Below are 23,246 nucleotides of genomic sequence, written 5' to 3'. Positions count from 1 at the left end.
CTCTTTAAATGTCCCAAGTGTAAAATGTTTAAACCAATGATAGGCTGAGGTGGGTGGGATCAACTTGTACAGGTCATGCCAAGAGGTACTACTGCAAGCAGACGCTCAAGAGGAAGCCTGCTGTAGTTTCACTGTCAAAATGCTGCACAAAATTATTAACCTGACAGTCAGAGATGTGAGATTCCCGACGTCGTTGGAGCAACATGGCTCAGATGCGATGGTAAGGCAGCTACTACCGCTGCAGCAATAATTTGAATACAGGTATGAGTAACCAGACTCAAAACCATGAGACCTTACTCCATTGTAATTTCCCACACTGCAGCACACAGACCCAGATTATTCGGTCGCATATGTCGTCATCGACACGGACAGCGCGTTGAGAGGCTTCGGCCTCACCTTCACGCTGGGAAAAGGCACGGAGATCGGTAAAGTTTGGAGCCAGTGCACTGACGTACACAAACACACCATCTGACCGTGCTGTGTTCAAAAACCTCTGACAAGCGAATTTCCACTTCCTGGATCGGACTTCTGGCGCAAAATATACAACAGCCAATTAAATGCCAAAACTTAAGTGCCACACACAATATTTAACATAAATAACTAACTTGTACTTAGCTCGTACGACTAAAGCAAAAACAGTTAATCTAAAAAACAAACAACAAACATAAGTCCACACAGACACGCAACGGGATGTCAAAATGTTAAACTATTTAATAATGAAATGTCACATTTGGTTATCAAACATGTAAAGTTATCTTGACTCTGATTGTCCTTAAACATAACGCGTATTTTCCATACGTATAGTTCAGCCACGCAGCGCCATCTTGTGGCGCAGTTTAAGAGACGACTGTTAGAGTTTCACATCTCTTCAAAGACTGTTACAGTGACAGAAAAAAATGTAAAACTGTGGGCTGATCTCAAGCGGCTTGCAAACTTGTGGATTTTGTTGATTTTTGGCCGATTGTGACCCTGCAGTGGTGTGTGCTGTGAAGGCCCTGGCACGACTGGTTGTTGGCAGATCCTTGCAGGAGGTCGTGAGCGACTTCCGTGGATTTTACCGCCTCCTCACCAGCGACAGCCAGATGAGATGGGTACGAACCACACAGGAAATATAGTAATGCTAAGAATGAGTTTTATTCTCCAGCCTCGTCTCTGCTCTAATAACATTAACGTTATCCTTATTGTTAAATAAGTGTGTGTCTACTATAGTGAACTGTTTCCTGATAATACTGGCACTGGTCCTAAACAAGTTTCTGCTGATTCCTGATTAGACATGCAGGCAGGGCCAAGGCAAATAAATGTGGTTATTTCAGGATTTTCAGGTAGTGCCAGGTGTGTGCAAAAGATGCTGTGCACATAAGGGAAGATGTTTCTTGAGAGCCCAAAGATGTGGTTAATGGTTGCCAAATTGTTCCTTTTAGAACTTTGCCCACAGTTTTAACTCGTTTTCTTTCCTTTCTTGCCCATCTGGTTTTAATTTTGGTGTCGTTTTTTTGTGTACTCCAGTTGAGATTTTTTCCAGTGTTATTTTGTGTAATGTTGAACTAAAGGTGATGTTATTTAAACTCTTATCTGAGCCAGCTTGGCCCAGAGAAAGGAGTGATCCACCTGGCCACTGCTGCTGTCCTGAATGCTGTGTGGGACCTGTGGGCGAGAGCAGAGGGCAAGGTGGGACTGGCATTATTAGAGAAACAACATTTTCTTACACAAAAATGACACTTCATGACTCAGGACATGCTGTCGTCTTTCTCCTTGTAGCCGCTGTGGAAGCTCCTGGTTGACATGGTGAGTCAGGTGAAACGTACATGTTTGATTTATGTCCAGGATGTGGTCACAAAGGAAATGGCGTGTCTCAGGTGTGTGTGTGTGTCATTCAATCCAGGATCCCAAACAGATTGTCTCATGCATTGACTTCAGATACATCACTGACGTGCTCACAGAGGAGGAGGCTCTAGGTGAGAGCAGTTTACAGTGCATGTCCAGCACAGTTTGGGGAACAAAATCCCTTTTTTCCGACAGGAGTGTCGGCAAAGCAACAGACCCTTTGAACGTCTCTCTTTTCATTCAGACATACTTGTGAAAGCACGGGAGGGCAAGCAGAAGAGAGGTGAGCACAATAAAGAGAGTCATTAATTATGTGGCCTGAATGAGATTGCGCTGATCGAAATCGCCTCTTTAGAAACTCGCATGAGTGCTTTTAACCTGCTTAACAAGCGCCAGCTCGCCACGATTGCTCTATTAAACCACACTTCTCCTTGAGTGTTTATTATCCGTGTGGTCTGCTTCTTTTGCGTGCCAGAGGATCAGATGCTGAAACAGGGTTATCCTGCCTACACCACTTCCTGTGCGTGGCTCGGCTACTCAGACCAGCGGCTCAGACAGGTGTGCGTCAAGAAAACACATGTCGTTTCTCAGGTTGGATAAGTCACGTTAAAGTAATCAGTCAGCTTAACCGGTTTTCTGCAGCTCTGCACAGATGCACTTAAGAGCGGCTGGACCAAATTCAAGGTGAAAGTTGGCGCTGATCTAGAGGACGACATACGCAGGTGTCGGCTCATAAGGCAAATGATTGGACCCAATAACACTTTGGTGAGGTGTTTTTTTTTTTTTGCCCGCATTTTATTTGCATTAAGAAATAACAGTACGCTAAAGTGTTTGTGTGTTAGATGATCGATGCTAACCAGCGATGGGACGTAGCCGAGGCCATCAGTTGGGTGTCCAGTCTGGCTGAGTTCAAGCCTCTTTGGATTGAGGAGCCCACATCTCCAGATGACATCCTGGGTCACGCTGCCATCTCCAAGGTGAGACATAAGTTTGTCTCTCCAGCTTGCTCATGTGTTTGTGTGTTGAAGACACAAATGGCCCCTGAGCCCAGACATATAAAAAGTCCCCCAGGCTTTTGTGTCTTTCTGGTTGTTTTTGTCTCTCTGGTCCCTTTGTTGGCATTTTGCAGTCATTTTTGCATCCCTTTGGTGGTCATTTTTGGGTCTTTGTGTTCATTTTGCATCTCTTAAAAGTTAGCTTTCAGTTTGACTCTCATAGTGGTCATTTGTGTCCCTTTGTATGTCTGTGTGTTTTGAACTTTTGGGCCTGTTTTCCTGGAGGGCCCCTGGGCCTGTGCCTGGTAGACTCATTCAGTAATCCACCCACAGTTCGAGACTGATAAAAGATGACTTTGATGTTGCAGGCTTTGGCTCCACTCGGGATTGGAGTCGCAACTGGAGAGCAGGTCAGAGCTGAACTTTGTTCTAGCATACATATGACTGTCTGATAATTGTCGTATTGTCCTAACTGTTCCCTCTCCAGTGTCACAACAGGGTGATGTTTAAGCAGTTCCTCCAGGCCTCGGCCCTGCAGTTTGTCCAGATAGACAGCTGTCGGCTGGGCAGCGTCAACGAGAACCTGGCCGTGCTGCTGATGGCCCACAAGTTCCAGGGTAAAACCGATTCACACAACGGAGCTCCAAAAGTGACAAAAGGGAGTAAAGATAAAGATTTCCCCCCATCATTTGGTTGAAAAAAGATTATTTTTGTCCCCTACCTCATAATCATAATAATTTATTTATCTTTTCCTGGTTCATTTTATGTTTCACTGTGAGGTTATTTTTTTGTTTCTTGCTCTTAGCATAAGAACACTCATATAATTATTTTCCCTAAAGCAACATCGCCATGTTTTAGGACCAATGACTGAATTTCATGGAAAAATAGAGAAGATACAAATGGTAAAAGTTGCGCTAAGAAAGATAATTCAGAAGAACTTTTTTTTTTATTACCAACTGATTGTAAGTCAGTTATATTTTTGATGCCTTTTTATTGCATTTTTCCAGTTTCAAATCTCAATAGTGGTATAGTATTTGTATCCAAAACAGGGCTACAATACATGTACTTTCTGTGTCTTTTCCTCCCAGTTCCTGTTTGTCCTCACACTGGAGGAGTCGCTCTCTGTGAGCTGGTCCAGCATCTGATTCTGTTTGACTACATCTGTGTGTCTGGAAGTCTCAACAATCGGTACAAACGGGATTTGCTTTTTTTTTGTCAGCAGGCGCAGCTCTTGACCGTAAACGGCATAATTTTCTCTTTGCATTTTTCTTTCCAGAATGTGCGAATATGTAGATCACTTGCATGAACACTTCACCAGTCCCGTGGTGATTCGTGACGCCCACTACTTGCCCCCCAAGGTGAGATGAACTGCAGAGACCAGCTGTAACTTGAGTCTCTGCGGTGCTCTTAAAACAAATGTTTCTCCTGCACAGCCACGCTTGTTGTTTTAGTCTGCTAGCTTGAGTACACTGGGCTTATTGTTCTCAGGATCCAGGATATTCTTGTGAGATGCTGGAGTCGTCAGTGCAAAGACACCAGTACCCTGAAGGAGATGTTTGGAAGGAGCACATGAATCAATGAGGATTGAAACTCAAGTCTGTATTATTATTTTTTTTATTTTTTTACTTTAGTTCCTGTCAGCAATAATTCTGTACACATCAAGCTGACACGAATTTAAATTCTTTATTTACAAATGAGATATTAATCATTTTTAAAACAAGGAAAATGACACAAACCTAAATTTGCCAACTTCACACATCAGTAGTTGGGCTACAGAAAACCCAACATCAGAGTAGATTAGTGTGTTACTCTTGTAGTAACAGATTTTTGTGTAAGAACTTAATGTGGTGTCACTTCACCATAATTAACTTGCCCACATGTTTTTTTTTTGTGAAACTGAACCTCTGAAGCAACTTCCTTTGCTACACAATATAGTTATCCTTCAACCCCATTAAAAATGGTGTTGAAATTTCTTTTCTTTTGTTTTTTTACACAGCCATCTGCATTTTAATGGTGGGATGAGGGTTGTAGTCGCAGATCTCAAAGTCCTCTGCGCGGAAATCATCGATGCTCTCCACTTTTCTCAGGATCTTTAGTTTGGGGAAGGGGCGGATCTCCCTCTGTAGCTGCAAACGTAGACAGGTGAGCTTGTGTTAGTTTGTAATCGGAGAGAAAACCAGAGAGAAAAGTGACTTTAAATGACCCACCTGCACTTCGAGAGGTTCTATGTGGTTGACGTAGATGTGAGCGTCTCCCAGAGTGTGAACAAAGTCACCAGGCTGATGGGACAGAACGACGAAGCGATAAATGAAGCACACGACGACACTCGAGAAAAAAAAAATAATGAAAGAAATAACAGTTTTGCCAAAAGCCCAGAGCTCTTACCTTGAGTCCTGTGATGTGTGCGATCATGTAGGTAAGAAGTGCGTAGCTGGCAATGTTGAAGGGCACCCCGAGGCCCATGTCACCTGAGCGCTGGTACAGCTGGCAGGACAGCTCGCCGTCACACACGTAGAACTGACACAAGGCGTGGCAGGGAGGCAGAGCCATGAGGGGCAGGTCTGCGCACCAACATATGACAAGATACAGATTTAAACTCGCAGAACGTCACAATAAACAGATTTAAAAAGGGACATCAGCGGCAGTTCACTTCGGAAGTCATTTTTAATTTTGTACACGTTTCACCTTTGGGATTCCAAGCGCACATGATGATCCGTCTGTCCTCTGGATTCTTTTTGATCGTGTCTATGATCTTCTGCAGCTGGTCAACACCTTGTCCTGTATAATCTGTTGATTAATTAAAAAAAAAAAAAATTAAACATTTAAAATCTGGAGTACAGCAAAGTGTGCTTATGCGTATGTCAAATTTAAATAATGTGAAAAGTTCTACATTTAGCTTGTGAAAGAATTTGAGCCTAATAGTTTAATAAAAGTAATTTCCTGCACCAAACCAGGGAACAGTCAGACACATAACCTCCCACATATAACATGTTTAGTGACCCCTCCGTCCCCCGTTTGTTATACTAATAGAGTCAGGAGTGAACTGTTATGATCAGTTTGATAAACATGAATGCATCTCATTAAGATTGCTGGTAATATCAAGCAAGTATGCTGGTCTCATCAGTCCACATTCATGAAGCCAATCAATCACAAATGCTTCCAGTTTCCATTTGAGAACATGAGAAAAAAAATTGTCATAAGGGAAAACTGGATTGTTGTCTGTAACGAATTGCGGCGGCTTCATGTCAAAAATAAAAACAACACAGAAGACGATTCAAACTGGACTGAACGTGAAACGTGTGATTCTAAATATTGACCTTGAGTAGATACTATTTGCACGCAGACACGCAAACAAAGGAAGCTGTTTTGCTGCACAGATAACTATGGAGTCGTACTGTACCTGCATGCATGTTTGTGTATTCTGCACCAAAGTGCCTCCACTGGAAACCATAGACAGGTCCCAGGTCGCCTTCCTCTCTGTCCGTGAAGCCAAGATTGTCCAGGAAGTCCCGGGACCCGTTGGCGTCCCAAATCTTCACTCCTTTCGCGGACAGTTCCTTGGCATTTGTTGAACCCTGTGAACACACAAATGTAGAAATCTCAAACATCACTTCAGGGCTCGTTACCACAAAACCTTGATGCATGTGAACTTACGAGGTTCTTCTTCTTCAAAAAAAAACTCGGCTAATTTGTGAGGTTTGTAGCCACGCGGATGCGTTCTGGTTTAGGTTCTGAGATATTCATGTCTGGGAGTACGACATGTGATCCACAGATGGAGTGAATTAAACTAGAAATTCAAGAGCACGTCATGTCAGCAGTTTTCAGTTTCTGGAAACCCAAGTTTTTCTTTTTTTTATCGTGTGTTCGTTTTGGTATGCATAGACCAAAGCCTTGGCAATCAAACTCAAATTCAAAACTCAAAACAAAACAATAAATCTTGTTATATCATCCTCACCTTGATAAACCATAGCAGCTCTTCAAGGATCCCTTTCCAAAACACTCTCTTGGTTGTCAGCAGGGGAAACTGATCTGTGAACAGGAACCAGTTATTTCACATTACTGACAACATGTGTGCAAGTTAGCAAGTTGTCTGCCATGCAAAGTACATGATAGAGCCTGGCAGAGGTTGATATCTGAGAGCTGGAGGGATAAGGAAATAGATCAGCTCTCGTTTTCCCCCCTTTTTTCTTTTTAAAGACGTGAAAATAATTACAAAGATCCACTAAATTTGGTCATGAGCATGTAGGGAAAACCTTCAAGTGAAAAAAATAACCAGCAGATGAACTTACTACTGCTCCCTGGTGGACAAAATATGTTACGGTGAAACACTTTGTAAACTACCACACACATGCTCGATATTTCTGTACTGCAGTGTCTTGTGGCCCATCTGCCGACATACTTTATGTTACAAATGCATCTGCGCCTGTTAACTTGACTTGAGTGTTTTCATTTCCGGTTATTGCAAACGGCACTGAACTTCTTATTCCACGACATTTGTTTAATTGTTACTTTGCAGGTTGATTTTACTAACAAAACTTATTTAATTTAAAAAAATGGTGCGCTGTTGACTGATTTAACTACTCAGCAACAAAAATCTGTTAAAATGATCTCTTCCCCATTAGTGCATTATTATAAAACAGTATTTACGGCAGTCTGAAAAGGGCCATTCTGTATAATATACATTTTAAGTTTATTTTGCAGATACTGCTGTAGTCTTTCTCCTTGATATTTGAATGCAGGACTTTCATTAAGAGTATATTTACATTTTACTTGAGTAAAGGATGTGCACCACTGAACGCACCAGCCTTCTTAACATTTGCAGTAAATATCCCACACAGTGTGAAAACTATCAGACCTCGTAGACTGTATCTGGCCTGAACACCGAACACAGAGATGACTCCCGTCCCGGTTCGGTCTCCCTTCCTGCGGCCGTGCTGCATGATGTACTCGACCTGATCCAAATATCCACGTTCATCACAGAAAATCCCAAAGTTCTTCTTCTCCGGAGCCACCATCGTGTGAGTTTCTTCCCCTTTTTTACATCCACCCTCTCTGTGCATCTCCTCGGTATGCATTTCTGAAGTGGCGGGCATTTTTCTAGATAAAAATGGAGACTTTCGAGGGAATCCAGACAGTGAAGTTGTTGTTAAGTGCCACCAATTTTTCCCGGGTGAATTTTTACATGCCGATACGCCCCGTCAGGAACAGCCAATAGCGGGCCGGGGACTGCTTCCGGGGTTCCCAGAAATCTCGCGAGAGGACTGAAAAAAGCGCGCAGTACGAGACATACCTTGTTTTCTTCTTCTTCTTTTTATTTTACACAAAAATGCAACCCCAAAACATTTCTTGTAGGACACCGTTTTGAGCTGGATAAGCTTACCAAAAGAAACGGAAAAATAGTATAGTATAGTAACAAATAGATTAAAAATAAACATAATAAGGAAAAAAAAGCAAAGTTGATCATGTACAACTTGTAAAAAGTGGGATGGAAGTATTAAGAGCTTTTACTAAAGTAAAAGGAGCAATGCTAAAATTTTAAAATACATATAAAACTCCTTCATTTAAAATCTTACTTAAGCAAAAGTACATAAATATTATCAAGAAAATGTAGGCCTGCTTACAGCATAAAAATAAAAGCGTTCACTATGCAGCCAAAACGGGCTCTGTTGCTGTTGAATTTTTATACTGTAAAAGTTATTATACTATTAAATTATTATTGATGGAGTAGATGCATTTTAATACTCATTTTCATATTATAACAAAACAAAATTATACAATACAATAAACTACCAATTAACAAAATTAATAAAAATACTGAATAAATATAAAATAACAAATAGTCATCACAAAAGAGTACTGAACTAAGTATGCCATTACGACGTTCAAAATGACGGTTAAAGTTAGAGAAGCCATTACATGGATTTGATGGCCTGTGACAAAAATAAAAGAAAAATATTAAAAAACAATAAAATAATGTCTGTAGCACAGCGTAGCCTTCACATTTTTTATTGCAGAGTCATTTAAAACCCTAAGAATTAACACTGATAACATAACATGAATAGAAATAATATAAACTGTTAAGGTTTAGAGGTCTATACAGAATTTTACAAAACTCTGCTTAATTGTTCAAGAGAACTGGTCCTGGTTTATTCAGCGTTCAGAGTCAGATGTTGACATCAGTCTGTTCCTGCATAGAGAAAAAAAAATTAAAGGAAATTAATCACACATTAAACCTATAAGTATAAAAAAGAAGTGTACAGAAGCAAGTCAGTCAACTTAAATATTGCAGTGGCTACCAGTACCAGCGTTACGTTGCATATGGATCCATTTAACCTTAGAATACAAAGTCAATGAAGGGTGAACTTTAGGACTGTTCCATAGTTACCTCATAATTTTGGATCATAACATCATAATCCCATTTTCAGTGTCTCTCTGAACACAATTAAATCTGAAGAAATGCACAGGGATTTGGTGTAAAGTTGATGGTTTCAAATCATCACAATTAATTTAGCTCAAATTCAATTTGTAGGCACGCCAGGTGATGCTGGGAGCCACATAATTAACTAAATCGCAGCACTGCAAGGATCAGTACCTCTTATCTGCTGTTTATGGAGAGCCAGAGCCTCCTGCGCTACATATTGGATAAAAGCAGGGTCATCCACCTCCAGCTCTGCTGGGACTGAGACAGTTATTGGGGCAGAGTCCAATAAGGTAACAGCCACGCTGCTGTCAGCTTTAGGTCTGACATTCTTCATCTGTTGCTGTGAATTCATCTGAAAAATGAGATTGAGTGAATCAATCCTTGTGATGGCAATACAACAAATCATCTTCCGGCTCCTTTGCCATAGGCTGGTATGCTAAATTAACCTAACAAGATTCTTGCCAGCTAAAATAATTATTTTAGCCTGTATTACGTACAGAGGCAGATAAACTTTCACTAAAGAGGATGGGGTTTGGCTCTGTAGTTTTAATTTAAACCCTGTTTAGAATGTATGACAGAATTCAAGTAACAGGATTGTTTTTGAAAATTCATACGTATATTCATGTGTCAGATCAGTGGTAATTCTTGCGGATTTATCAGCCAAAGAGAAATGGATTTGGGACTCAGCAACCATCTTAACATCACAAATTAAATGTGATAAAAATAAATTTAGTCAGAAAAATACTAGAAACATACTGTAATCACACTGAAGATGCTGTGTGGGCCCGCGGTGCTGATGGACAGCTTGCTGACCCAGCCGTACTTGTCATCCATGTTGTTGAGCCATCTCCGCGTGTCCTCTGTGTGTCTGTGAATCAGCTGCAGCCTGTCGTCATACTGCTGACGGGAGGCATTGAGCAGCATGTACATCTCCTCCACCTCAGAGTGTAACTGCTGGACACTGGGACACTCTGCAAGCACACAGGGACAAGTGAGCATGAATCCAAGTGTGTTCGGTGAAGTCATGAACAGAAAAAGTTGTACCTGCACCAATTGTTCTATTGCAAAAGTGCTTTGAGTTATATCCAGTATTTCCAGCAGTTATAATCGAAAAAGTGGAAGAAATGATTAGTTGATTAACTCATTTGTCAAGCAACATAAAATTAAGGTCAGGTGTGAGTGTGTGATGAGAGTGTGATGAGAATTTGTTTTATTATTTTTATTTATTTATATGCTTTTTTACATTTTATAAAGTAAAAGCTTTATCAAATATTCAAATTAAATTATCAAAATATTAGTTACAAAATATTACTCTTGCAGAATGTTTCATTCATGATGCCACTCATTGCTGCAGTTTGTTTAAGACAGTTTTTAATTGTCCCACTGCTTGTTTGGGGCAAGCAGCTAAACAGATCAGGAACCATTAGGGTTCACTAAGAAAAATACATTACTCTGCCAGTTATTTACCTTCTAACAGATACTCTTCACATGTCTCGCACAAACTTTGGAGCTGCCAACACTCTGATGCTTGTCTGCGGAGTCGCCTGCACATGTATCTGTTCTGGGACTGTCGCAAGGCAGAAAGTGATCCCGTATCTTTGTAGACAGACATACAAAAACAGATGCTCCTGTGGTTATCCTTATTTTTTATAGGAGTGGATAAATGCAAATGCATTGCTCAGATACCTCTGCTTGGTTGCCGAAAGTACTCCTCAGCTTCTTGTACGTCTTCCAACGCATCAGCCACCGTGGAGCGGAATTCCTCCAGCACATTCCTCCCAAAGTCATACACTGAATCAACAATGTGATCCAGACTAACTGTCCCAAAGAGGCCAGCGCTTGAGCCGCCCTGCATGGCTGACACCGGGCTCGGTTGGAGCTCTGTGTTGAAGGCTGCCAGGAAGGTATGCCCAAACACATGTTGCATCTTTTTTACAAGAGTGACACTGTGGTTGTGCAGGAGGCTGATGTTTGACAACAACTGGCTGAATGAAGCATCTGCTTGCAGAAGCTCCTGATCTCCGTCATCTTCTGTGGCCTGGCGAGGTGAGCCGGTGCGACCCACATTCTCCTCGGTCTGATCATAAATCGTAGCTTCCAGCTGGGAGGCCATTTTCCGGAAAAACTCCTCCACCTGCAGAGGAAGATTCATAGAGGAACCATCATGTTTGGAGCCTGTTACAGATCGCTCTTAACATTTATGATTTTGAAGGTCTGAGACAGTTATGATAGGAATATGTTGAGGTCAAACCTTGAATGAAAAAGAGGCAAAGCCACGTCGACATGTGGAGGTGTAGAAGGCCTTGCACGTATCCTCAAGACAAGGTCGACATTCCTCTAAGGAAGCTCTGGTTAAATCTTGACATTGCTGCTCGGCCTCCTCTAGTTTCTTCTCTGTTTCCCGGGCCAGCTGCGTCGCCCCCTGAAGAAACCCCCCAAAAACACAAAATCTTGCCACAGATATATTACCTCTTAATAACCCAGACAGGATAAGATACAGTTTGGGCCCCTAAACACAAAGCCTCCTTCTTTAATTTTTAACTGTCATTGAAGAAAGAAACAGATTCGTCAACAGACAGTTCATTTATCATGACTGCAGTAAAATTACACCCCGACTCCCTAAACCAGCCAGACTCCCACATGTATTATTCACTGTCTGCTTTGAGGTTTCTCAGTGAGGCTTTGTGTGGCTTTGGTTTTATGAGGCAGAAAATATGTGACGGGCTTCAGAGTAATGGACAGACATTGGCATGAAACTGCTCAGCTACAATGGATATGTTGAGAAGCTATTGTGTTTAATGCAGCCTGATTTTGTTTTATTTTGTTTGTAGGTTTCTTACATCAGGAAGGATTATTGCAAATGTAATTTCAGATGCGATTTAAAGGAGCGTGTTGGGGATTTAGCATGTGAGTTAGTGAGAGATTTTTGTCGTTGGCACTTCATGGCAGGAACAGAAACACAGTTCATACCTTCTTCTTATCACTGCTGTGCCTCAGGGCGTCCATAAGATGCCTGTGCCTTTCCTCTTTTTTCTCCATCATTTCCTTCACCCGCTTCACCCCCAGTAACGCCCGCTTTATCTCCTCATCAACATACTGCTCTCCTGCTGCAGACAGCTCTACACACATCAACGAAACAGGCTGTAATTCAGGTCTGCAACCGGCACCAGTAAGACCGAGTACAGAACTAAAGTAACGTTTTCTGTCAATGAAGGCCTCACTTCTCAGCGTGTCCTCGCTTAGAGGTGGAGAGTCAGCAGCACAAAGTAGGACTTCAATGACGCAAAGAATTTGAACAAGCAGACTCCTCATCTCGTCCTGAGCTGTGTCTTATTTCTCTGTTAGGAAGCAACAGGTATAAATGATATAAATATATATAAATGAAAGACATGCTTTTCACTTCCGTGCCTGACACGTAAGTGGCCACAAGGTGGTGCCATTTCTCAACCATTTTAGCAGCCCTTCAAAAATAAATACAACATTATTACAGTAACAAATGTGTCTTTCAGCATGAAATATCACATTGGTGTCAAATAAAAAAAAAACAATAAACAAAAGAGAGCCCCATTAAGTAATTCTATTGCAGTTAACTAATCTTTCTAGGGCTGAAATATCTCATTACATAACAAGGATAATAAACACAATACAGTGCAGCTTACTTATATATCATAAATTAACACAATAACAAAAGCTCAATTTAGTGCTAAGCTGGAATACTCTACAGAACAATACAACAGAAAACTGAAATACTACAGCTGTGTGCATGAATTGATCCGGCAAGAGCAAAACATGAATGAAAGTCAGCACAAATTGGTGCTGAACCTGCCAACATTTCATAAAAATATCATATCGTAATGCCTTTGCAGTGCTGATTGTTTAAACTTTAACTGAAAGCACATATCATCACTGTGTATATCCCAGTGTCTTGCTGCAAGATTATTGATGCCCCCTGTGAGGAACTTGTCCATGTCATCTATTGAATTGCATGACGAATTGCAGTCATCCTATATGCAAATAAGAAAAGAAACAAAGTGTAAAATAAATTAAAGAAGTATAGCATATTTACCTTGGCAACTGTATGCAAACATCAGACTGCAGAACCCAAGCAGCAGGTTGTGCTGTTGGAGAGATGAGAGTGAGGCGCCTGCCACCTCGAAGGGTTGTTCTATTTTTATGGATCTACTCACCAGCGCAGATCCTATTAGTGTGTTTGCATTATTAAGCCTTACGCGCACAGCATAACTACAGATCAGCTTAAGACGGGCTTTAGTGCGCAGTTAACATTACATGCTCAATTGTTTGCAGGTCCGTCTCACATAATTGTCTCTAACGTACTCCAGAGCCCCTCTCAGGTAAAACACGCTGCTCTAATCTCCATCAGACCGACAGTAAGCCTGAGCTCCCCGCAGAGACCTGGCACACATTTGCATGGTCTTGGCTATGTTCTGTATTGTAAGGGAGCAGAAGGCCTGCAAGTGCAAATATGCATGCTGATACAAAAAACATTGAAGAGGAAACCGGGGTGTTCACGACTTTTGGTTTTAACTACAAATTATGTGTTGTATATCTCACCTTTTCTGAATGCGTGCTGTATAGTTTTAGATGTTTGGATGTATCTTTTTTTTCTACCATTCCAGGCATCCAAACATTCACTTGTCTAAAACACAGACTGTTTTGTAGGTTAGCTGTGATTTAAAGGGGTATTTCAGTGATTAAAGGTCAAAAGTGAAGCAGCACAGGCTGAGATACTGTCACTTGTGGATAGAAAACGAGTCTCCCTGTCTCCTAAATCTCTTCCAGACTCCACACTTCCGATTTCATAACTCTCATCGCAGATAAAAAGATAACCTAGATGACATGGAACTTTGGAAAGCTTCCTCCAAAGTCACAGAGAACATTATATTATTAAAAATATATGTAATTTGTACAGAAAAAGGCAAAATAACAAACTGTGTGGTTGCCAAGCCATGACTGAACTCTTGAGAGACTTTTCAGGTAACAAATGAGAGAAAAATTTAAATATGCACGTGTCTTAATAAGCCAAAAGCTTCACTGCTCCAAGGCAGCTGAGCTCTGGTGACCTGTTACGCTCATAAAACCCCTGAGTCACCCCTCATGAACTGTTTAAAAGCATCTGCACCTGTTTGTATATCATATGAATAAGCCAGTCCATAGCAAGTCTACAGTGGACCTGATGGACAAAACAGAACAACACACTCTTTGTCATTTTCTGTTTCTTTTGTGCACTAATCTCACCAGTGTCCTTGAGTTTAAAACTAACAAAGTGATGTCTCACTCTTCCCCCTTAAATCTTTGATTAAATGCTCAGTTACCGTCAGGGAAAATCACATTAGAAATTGCTAATCTTAGCAATATTTGATTATTTTAGACTTTCTTGCAAGTACTTAGCTAACATAATCTAAAATACCCATCACATCATGACAGCACTGTGTGAGAAAAACTCATTTTGCTTCTTGTCTTTCTGGATTGTACCAACTCTGCAACTCTGTCCAGTGTGAGTCGCTCTTATCGCGACGTGAACATGGCAGAAGCGTGGTAAATGTGGAATTCCTGTGTGCCTTCTGTTAATCTGAGCAGCTGAAAGCCTTGACCCAGCAAATGAGCTCCCAACCTCTGAATGAAGACCAGCAGGAGCAGGGCTGTAATATATCTGACCCTCAGCTGCTTTTTATCAGCCCACTGCGATCCCTATTTGAGCCCTAATACCAGCCTGCTGCTCCAATTATAGCCGACAGTAAAATAACAGTTTTGAAGCCTTTAGGAAAACAAGTAATTAGTCCCTTTATCATCTCAGGATGGTCTGGAATCTAGTATGTGGTGGACCGGGTCAATCTCAAGCTATTAGCACTGAGCCTGGGTTTGAAGGCTTTATTAAGAAAGAAGGAAAACAGATCTGAGTTTGATGTTTGTGTTGTGAGGATTTAAGAGCTGAGACGGTTTGTGTTATCTCTATCTTTGTCCTATAAATCAACTGGTTTGAACTGAGCGAGTGCAAATGTAACCCAGTGACACTGGGGTCTGTTTGACGCAGATGTTTTGTGCCTTTGATCAGTGATCTGCATCTGCAGGCTGCAGAGATTACGAACACAGGAACTGTTGAAATTATCACTGCACCTGGAAGAGTCAAGGGGAACTGGCCGCCAGTTAACCTACAGTATGATTAAGTTACACCACGGTCAGTCTCAGCTGCCTTTGGGACTGTTTTATGTGACAGAAATTACTGTCAAGGAAATGTAAATGAATGCAGTTCTAGCAAATCAGTCTTGTTTTGTATATCAAATGCACATAGTTTGGAAGATAAAATAGCCTACTGTAAAGCACAAAGTAAACCTGTTGAGCTTTGCTCACATTTAAAACTAAAATGCAACACTCTGCATGCTCCACAGATGGTATAGTCTCAAATTATGTGCAAGAGATTTTATTTTCTTTGAACAAGTTTTAATTGTAATTAATTGTAGTAGGGCTACTTAATTCAATCAGTTAAAGACAAGAACTCAGTAGGCATTAGTCTTGGTGTTCTGGAGAAATTGTTTGCCCTAAGGTTTAAATAATTTTACTGCATCAGGCTTTTTTATGGGAATAATTGGAAAAAAATGACTTGAAATTATGTGGATTTTGCAGTATTACTGGAATGTGAGGTTGTTGAGATAAATCAGTTGATAAAATACCCCAAACCACATGATTAACCTATCACTGAGAACCACAGAGAGGCCAAATGGTGCTAAAGGAATATCGTATGAATATGAAAGTGACTTTTCATCCTAAAAGGAAATGAGATGTGAAGATGTAAAAACACACGGATTGCAGTGAAATGTCGCCGGTTCTGCTGTCGCTCCACCTCCCCAAACCTTTGAAATTATCTTTAATGGGTACCAGCTTTTCAGCCGGGGACGCGATTGCCATCAACCGCCAGTAACTTAATCTGATCTCCGGCTGGATTACTGCAGCGCCGCACGACGTCCCGGGGTCTGTGGTGTTGAAAGCGGCCAACACCTCCGCTCTCCCTACCGGCGGACACATGGCAGGAGAGAGTGTGGACACTAACTGGTTTCACTTCAAAAGACTGAGTGGGAATGTGCAGTTGTGGCCAAGGGTAACTGGTGACGATGTAAAGTTACAAAGAGGAAGCGTTGAAGAAGGCTAAGGAAAACCGGAAACGTGGCTCATAGGCCTACAAAATAAGTTTTTTGTAGATTGCCCTACAGAAACGTGTAAAACGTGTAGAACAAGTCGAACAATAGGGACCTGTACAAAACCTAAGTAAGAAAAATTAAACTAAATCAATAAAGAAAACAAAAATCCAATCAATTGCACTCTACATAATGAACAGCACTGGCCATAAAGAAAGGCGTGCGAGAATAGTTAGAAATTTTGGTCATTAGTGGTTCCAAGAGTTGAAACTACAAACAACAGATTGCTGATTTGCAGATACAGTTAACGCTAATGTTCAACAAACCTAAATATCTTTTTTAAGGTTTGAAAACAGCAAAATAATAGGTGAAACAAGACATAGTTGATGCTAACTTGTTTCTTTAAGTGCAAAAAACAACAATAATAAGTCTGTTTATTTTGGCACCAGTTGTTACTAGCAGAGACTTAAATGTCCAGTAGGCTACATAGCTATAGGCTAACCCCTTGTAGTGAACTGGTGTTCTTTGATTTTTGTATGAATTCTTCTTGAATGAAAGCTTTACAGACGCTGGTGGGCTAAATTTCTTTCCTCTGAACATAGCCAGGTTTGCTTTTTTTTTGCCTGTTTCCAAACCTTATGCTAAGCTAAGGTAAACAGTCGCTGGCCAAAGCTTCAACGGATGGATTTAGCAAATTAGCAAATGATTTATTATTACATTTATTCTGGTAAATAATAAATAAATAGTCTAATCCTCCTCCACATTAATACGGGACAAAAACGATTTAACTCTGAAAGCGACACCGGAAATACGCTTTGTCGTTCAGTGTAACTTTACGCTGGCAGTAGCCGACTAAAACCCCTTCCTCCTTCAGCGCAGCACCGCCGCTTAAGGCTGAACATCACACAACTCCTGCTAAAGACTCATCTGGAGCTACGGGAGAGAACAGAGACGATGGGATTTTAAACTGGAGACTCGACATGAAGCCATACTTCTAGTTTCATTATTGCTTTTGTTAGCGTGTGTCGCTCTGCGTGGGACAAGTTTACACCTTTGCACTGGATGCTGAGATGCGCAGAAAGTGACAGAGGTCCTCATCTCTTCTACAGTACTTAACGAATAACGCCATGAAAGGTATGTTGCCTTTACGTGCAGCTGTGCGTGTTTTAAATCCATATTCCGCATTCCGCACTTTAATTTGCTCCTTTTAATTCGGCCTCTGCGCATTTCTTTGTGGTGCGCGGTTCACATCTGGATGACATTACGGTACTGCGGTACAGAAGTTGTGAAAGTCTTTTTCTTCTCTTCCATCGCTTAGTTGCATCCCATTGAAGGATATAAAGAAGAAAACACTGTTTGTGCCATTAGCCTGTGTGTGTCTGTCTCAAATGCCACTTAATGCATGCAAAATCCCACATTCTTGTTCTTGTTGAATTTTGTGATATTTCAGAAAGAGATCGAGATGCTTCTTCTAAAAACAAAACTTAATCACTGCAAAGATTGCCTGACTGATGATAACCAGTGAACGCTGCTTCATCACTAACTCTTACTTTCTAGCCAGTAGCCATTTAAAGCAACATATATTGTTATCAACAATTATAATATTTTGTTAATTTCACCAAGAGAAGCTGAGGGGAAATATCCTATTAATTTGGCTCTTTATTGAGTCTAACCCCCTTTGACCCTCCACCAACAAACACACAAGCAGCTCATCTCTTCCTGTCTCCCCTGTTGCCCCCCTTCAGTCTGTCATCTGTTTACCATTACCAGTGATGTTCTCTGAGCTCCCCTCAGTCCTCAGTGTAGTGCAGCAGAGTGTAATTAGAGTTTACTGTCAACAACCCAGAGAAACCACAGCCTGTGGTTTTTACAGTTCCCTGGACCTCCTATCTCAGACTAGACGCGGACTAGAGATGATGCTCCGCTATCTGCAGCCCAGCGCCTTGCTGGCTGCCTCCACTCTCCCTAAACAGATATCCCTGGATGCAAAGACAATATTATGCATTTATGGCTTTCTGCTGCTCCTCTGTCATGTTTCCTTCACTTTAATTTTGTTTGTGGACCCCCACCAACTATACTTTATACACAATGTAGCCCCCCCATAGCGTGAGTATGACCTGCCATGTTTCTGATTATGTCTCACAGACGACTTTGCAGACGAGGAGGAAGTTCAGTCTTTTGGATACAAGAGGTTCGGTGAGTGAAAAGTCCTATTCCATAAGGTGGAAGAGAGAAAAGCCGACCCACTTGGAGCTCTGCTCATAAAACTAAGTGTGTGGGCTTGACTCTTCTCCTCTTTTCTGCTGATACTTACCTTGAATTACCTTGATATTTACGGGCTTTTTGCACTAATTTGAAATTGCCAGCCAGTGCCAAAGTTTTTCATGTCAGGATTGTCCTCGTTTGATATTTGGCTCAGTCGTTAATGGTTCTGCGGGGTTTGGGTTGAACATAAATGTGGCTGACAGTCTGTGAGGTCCAGCTTACCACAGGCCCGACGACTGCTGACAGAGCACACCAGATCAAGGAGCTTCACAAACTCTCTTCTGTTTTTTATCCACTCAAACTGAGCCACTTAAACATGTTGACTCACTCAAACATGCCCTTAGACCTCAAAAGAGTAAAGTTAGTCAAACTTCAAATTTTAGTCAACATATTTCTTTTTTCTATTTCGACGTCTTTCCTTTGTGGTGCGACACATGCAGACACATGTGTGTTTGGTTTGTGTACATGCAGCCTTGTTGTAGCTTGAAAAATGATGCAGCCTCGCACCTTTTCAGCCCCATTTTCAGAAGTTTTAACACTGGATTTTCACACTGGTAGTAAACCACACAAGACCAGAATGATAAGGATAAAAACAGCAACAACAAAAAATGTTTAAGGGTCAGTTCACCCAGTTTACAAACACTCAAGCCATGCAGGTAGTGTTGGTTGCATTTGTTTATCAATACAATGAAAGTGATTTTTTTAGTCTTAAAGACAACAATAATATGACCCCGTTACTCTGGCTAAGACCTCACCATCAATAAGTTGTCTGTTGAGCAAATAGACTTTATATCAAGTGGAAAAATATGTCTTTTTGTAGTTTGGGTGAACTGACCCTTTAAAACTATAATATGATTCAAACTGGCCTTCCATTTTCTCTGTTAATGCCACACACTTTTATATTATAACTTCACATTTCTCACTCTTACACGCTTCGTCAATGATGCACGATCTGACCATAACAACTATTAGTTTCACTACTCCTCTAATTGCTGCCGCTGGGTTTTCTGAGGCATTATGTTTCCATCAAGTGCTTTTGGATGAATATGAAAACACTGGCAGCAAAGGGCAAATGCTGTCTCACACATGCACACACTCAAACACATCATTATTACTGTCCTTGGAGGCAGAGCGCATGCTCCATCACAGTTGATTTAGCACTGATTTGAGGTCAGGAGCCTCCTAGTCTTTGAATTCGGGGCGTAGCTGCAGTACGACTCATTCACACACGGTTCGGCCGAGGTCCACTAGAGTGGATGTGAGGCAGCGGAGTACCAGCAGAGACGAGTTCAAACTGCGTTTCATCCGAGTCACCCGAGTAGAGGCATCCTGTTTGTCTTTCTCTGCGAGCGCGTGCGAGTCCTGCTCATGGATTAGATTAGAGAGCTACAGGGATGGGAGCCAAATCCAGCTCACTTTCAACTTTATTTGAATGAACTCTTGACATTCGGAGGAGTCGGAAGAGAGAGAGAGTAAGAGCTGCTGAACTCCGAGCCGAGTGCCGTTGGCCCTCTCGGGGACATGGCAGCTGTTTGGAGGGGTCGGCCCAGAGGGTCCGCCTCACCACTCCAGAGCCTTTGTTGTGCAATAGACTTGCATTGTTGGAACCATCACAGACGCTCATTCTTCCACTGTTAGCATTATAATGTCAGTACTCGGGGGGGAAAACAAGCAGTTATTTCCTCTCTGCATGTATTGCTTAAGTTCATTGTCGTCTCCCAGGAGGCTGATGATGTTGTGATGGGACAAAGCTGTGACTGGGGAGCAAAATCTGAGCTCACGGCAGGATGACTTGACACGGAAACAGAGAACACTTAATCCTGCTGGGTTAAGAAGTGAACATTGGCAAAAACAAAAAAACAAAAAACAAAAAAAAACTGCATATACAATACCAGCAGCCTTTATGTTTGGTTTGGTTTGTTTGTTTGTCCCAGCCTTGTTTACATGTACAATCCACATTCTTTGCATCACTGCTGATTTTCCAAAGTGTTTCCAGGAAGCCATTGACTTCCACCAATTCCAGGGCAAAATAAAAACCATCTTGCAGTGGTTTGAAACATGCATACATAGTCCATCAGCGACTGTGTAGCCACTTTTATTTTTCAGTCACAGTCACTTCGTTGTATGATTGCTTTGAAGACAGTCCCTTGTTGTTGTTTGAACGTCCAGTACGTAGAACGGTGTCACGTAAATCAAGAAAGTTGTCAAGAAATCAGTGACTGTTTCTGAGCAGACACAGTCTGATCGCACGCTTGGTAGTTCAGTCCCTGCATCATTAGGCTTTTGGATCTTAGAATTTCATATAAGCACATGAACGCATCGCAGAGAAACTGCCTCACTGCAACTGCATGACCTCAGGAAAATATGAAGGTGACTAATAAGATCAGGCCCGATGTGCTTTGGAAAACTGACTCCTACGCTGTAAAGATTACATGGATTGTTGTTGTTAAAATGTAGCAAAATGTGCAAAAACACTGTGATCCTCGGAACAAGGTGCTTCAGATTTGAGGATTAAAGAATTGGGAGGCTGGTGGCGGCTTGGCTGCTTTAAACCTGATTCATAAAAATAAGGTTAATAAAAGATAAGGAGCAATGAAATAGCATATGGTCCTGGTCAGGTCCTACAGGATGGCCTCCAGCCTCTTAGAGAAACATTTTGGAAAGGTTTGCATTAAAAAGTACAAAGTGTAACATAAACATACCTGTACAGGAAACACACTGTGACCACGTACTTGTCATATCTCGAAATAGCTTTAGGGGTGTTTGTGCATTTGCTGATGTGAAAAGTGACAAGTCAGCTTACCTAAGGGCAGAGGAGAGCAGAAGAGAAGGAGACACACACACACACACACACAATTTAAACAGAGTAAAAGTAATGTAAATCTCTGATTCTCTATCACACACAAATGTCACCAAGAAGGCATGCGTACATCATGTATATATTTACACAAATACACATTTTTCCACTCATCTGCAGTGGAAATATTCAACACGCACACACACACACACACACACACATGCACACTGACTGAATTCATATGGTAATCCCATCTCTCTTCCTGCCAAACTGAAACCAGGCCGGAATCGCTTCCACAGTGCTCAAGGTTTAAACATATTTATTTTTCTGTGGGGGGTTGACATAAGAAGGACATCAGAATAAAACAGAAGTCTACCTGAGCTTTGGCTGACCTCTCACAGCTCCTTTAGTGCTGGAATAATCATCGGTCATTGTCCTGATTCATCATTCATTCAGTCATTGAACCTTGCAGTCACAAAAGCTTTGCAGAAAGCTTACTTCACATCTTGGTTAAACCTCTGAGATGCTGCATATGAAGAGCAGGAAGAGCTCAGACTGCAGGTACCTCTCTAAAGGAAAAAATCTGAGACGATGCAAAGAACGATCACGTGTAGCTTTTAGCTAATCTTTTTTTGAACACGCAAACTTCTCTTGTTGACCAGTTGCGTATAGTGTGGAAAGTGCTGATCTCTGAGGAAGATCTATAGAATCCCAAAATGGAGGACATTATCATCTTAGCTGTGTCTCATTATCCCACTTTCATTCTACCCTGCTCTGCCAAACTATAAACTGCTCCCCAGAAGAGATGTGCTGTGGTCTGCAGATTTTGTGAGAACGCACAGTTGAATTTCACTGTGCGTTTGTCTGGTTTGACTACACACTTAAGAAGCAGCTGTCGGGTTGACTTGTACCCCTCAACGCATCGGTGTACTTTTCTTTAACAGCAGAGAATACTGTATTTCATCTACAGGTACAAATCAGGTTGGGGTCTCATTTATTCAAACAGAAATAAATCTATTGTGCAAGCCATGCTGTCTCTACAAACAGCAGCTTCAGCTGGATAAAAAGTAACCACAAGGCACTTTGTGTTCAGGGTTAGGGTTAGGGTTAGGGTTAGGGTTAGGCCAAGTGCGATCAGCAGTTCTGAACTGCTCCGGATGATGTACGTGGCACAGTTGCGGTTGCAGTGTAGAGGTTTGGAGGTTTGGAGTTGTCTTAACTGTGTTTCTTGTTGTATTAATGATGGTGACGCGAAATTCCTCTCTCTCTCTAATGCCACGCCTTGTCATTTTGCACTTTGGGTAGTATTCATTTTTTTTATAATTGCGATATGATAGGCTCCAGCTCCCCCGCAACCCTGATGGATAAGCGGTACAGAAAATGGATGGATGGATGGAATTGCGACATGATAGTGGTTGTAATAAGAGGTGGACTAACTCAGGTATGTCCCCACTGAAGGCCCAGGTACCAACCTCTCTCTCACTACATCTACTGAACTAGCAGCTAAATGTTCAGTCACATGCACAGTGAAAAGCAGGATGTAATGGTAACATGGTAACAACGTGTTGTTAGATGTTGTGCACTCGCTGTACTTTAAGCTCTTTTTACTGGAGGACTTGAAAGTTGGCCTGCGGAGTCAGGGCCATTCATGTAATAATGAAGGCCTCTGATTACTACATGATGCTGGTCCTCCTGGGATCTGCACTGATGTCTGGATGGGGGTCTTACTCCCTCTGCTGCTCCGTCTCCTGTTCCCACACATGTGGGTTTGGAGAGGCCGGGCTCAGGAGGTT

The 23,246-nt window shown here is 41.6% G+C and overlaps 4 protein-coding genes across 6 annotated transcripts in view; 2 read left to right on the top strand and 2 right to left on the bottom strand.

The window, feature by feature from the left end:
- The first annotated feature begins 45 nt into the window (after positions 1-45).
- enosf1 (enolase superfamily member 1) lies at positions 46-5,653 on the top strand. 3 transcript variants are annotated; one of them, XM_046370900.1, is made up of 16 exons: positions 46-220; positions 323-425; positions 976-1,091; positions 1,582-1,668; positions 1,759-1,785; positions 1,883-1,955; positions 2,069-2,107; positions 2,300-2,382; positions 2,467-2,589; positions 2,667-2,801; positions 3,188-3,229; positions 3,307-3,436; positions 3,908-4,007; positions 4,096-4,177; positions 4,308-4,414; positions 4,816-5,653. In XM_046370900.1, the coding sequence occupies exons 1-15, from the start codon at positions 140-142 to the stop codon at positions 4,398-4,400; spliced, it is 1,314 nt and encodes a 437-aa protein (XP_046226856.1). In that variant the 5' UTR covers positions 46-139; the 3' UTR covers positions 4,401-4,414; positions 4,816-5,653. The 3 variants fall into 3 exon arrangements, with proteins under 3 accessions (XP_046226856.1, XP_046226855.1, XP_046226857.1); XM_046370899.1 differs by lacking the exon at positions 4,816-5,653 and having other exon boundaries at positions 4,308-4,723; XM_046370901.1 differs by lacking the exons at positions 323-425; positions 4,816-5,653 and having other exon boundaries at positions 80-220; positions 4,308-4,723.
- On the bottom strand, positions 4,487-8,009 carry tyms (thymidylate synthetase). Its single transcript, XM_046370902.1, has 7 exons — positions 7,675-8,009; positions 6,775-6,848; positions 6,220-6,394; positions 5,505-5,606; positions 5,205-5,380; positions 5,027-5,098; positions 4,487-4,945 (listed from the first exon to the last, which is right to left on the bottom strand). Exons 1-7 carry the CDS (start codon positions 7,910-7,912, stop codon positions 4,808-4,810), a joined length of 975 nt encoding a protein of 324 aa, XP_046226858.1. The 5' UTR covers positions 7,913-8,009; the 3' UTR covers positions 4,487-4,807.
- Positions 8,010-9,382: 1,373 nt separating this feature from the next.
- LOC124049983 (clusterin-like protein 1) lies at positions 9,383-12,555 on the bottom strand. Its single transcript, XM_046372145.1, has 7 exons — positions 12,462-12,555; positions 12,211-12,359; positions 11,492-11,662; positions 10,927-11,374; positions 10,708-10,836; positions 9,997-10,211; positions 9,383-9,592 (listed from the first exon to the last, which is right to left on the bottom strand). Exons 1-7 carry the CDS (start codon positions 12,550-12,552, stop codon positions 9,383-9,385), a joined length of 1,413 nt encoding a protein of 470 aa, XP_046228101.1. The 5' UTR covers positions 12,553-12,555.
- Positions 12,556-17,192: 4,637 nt separating this feature from the next.
- The window catches only part of LOC124049563 (collectin-12-like), a 33,762-nt gene continuing 27,708 nt past the window's right edge, over positions 17,193-23,246 (top strand). The window contains exons 1-2 of the mRNA XM_046371351.1: positions 17,193-17,525; positions 18,537-18,587. Coding sequence (XP_046227307.1) covers positions 17,519-17,525; positions 18,537-18,587 — 58 coding nt within the window. The 5' untranslated portion in view covers positions 17,193-17,518. The remainder of the gene's footprint in view (positions 17,526-18,536; positions 18,588-23,246) is intronic.

This window comes from Scatophagus argus, chromosome 18, assembly GCF_020382885.2.
Source record: "Scatophagus argus isolate fScaArg1 chromosome 18, fScaArg1.pri, whole genome shotgun sequence".
In the NCBI taxonomy this organism is placed as follows: Eukaryota; Metazoa; Chordata; class Actinopteri; family Scatophagidae; genus Scatophagus; species Scatophagus argus.
The sequence above is the reverse complement of the archived record's forward strand: the minus strand, read 5'-3'. Positions and strand labels throughout refer to the sequence as shown.

Excerpts from the sequence above, each read along its gene's own strand:
- enosf1 (XM_046370900.1), top strand. The coding sequence starts at position 140 with ATGCTGCACAAAATTATTAACCTGACAGTCAGAGATGTGAGATTCCCG. Across the intron at positions 221-322 it reads AACATGGCTCAGATGCGATG|CACACAGACCCAGATTATTC; the intron begins GTAAGGCAGCTA and ends CCCACACTGCAG. Across the intron at positions 3,437-3,907 it reads GATGGCCCACAAGTTCCAGG|TTCCTGTTTGTCCTCACACT; the intron begins GTAAAACCGATT and ends TTTTCCTCCCAG.
- LOC124049983 (XM_046372145.1), bottom strand. The coding sequence starts at position 12,552 with ATGAGGAGTCTGCTTGTTCAAATTCTTTGCGTCATTGAAGTCCTACTT. Across the intron at positions 11,375-11,491 it reads TTGCCTCTTTTTCATTCAAG|GTGGAGGAGTTTTTCCGGAA; the intron begins GTTTGACCTCAA and ends CTTCCTCTGCAG. Across the intron at positions 10,212-10,707 it reads TGAAGAGTATCTGTTAGAAG|AGTGTCCCAGTGTCCAGCAG; the intron begins GTAAATAACTGG and ends GTGTGCTTGCAG.
- tyms (XM_046370902.1), bottom strand. The coding sequence starts at position 7,912 with ATGCCCGCCACTTCAGAAATGCATACCGAGGAGATGCACAGAGAGGGT. Across the intron at positions 5,099-5,204 it reads CACACATCACAGGACTCAAG|CCTGGTGACTTTGTTCACAC; the intron begins GTAAGAGCTCTG and ends CTGTCCCATCAG. Across the intron at positions 4,946-5,026 it reads TAGAACCTCTCGAAGTGCAG|CTACAGAGGGAGATCCGCCC; the intron begins GTGGGTCATTTA and ends CTACGTTTGCAG.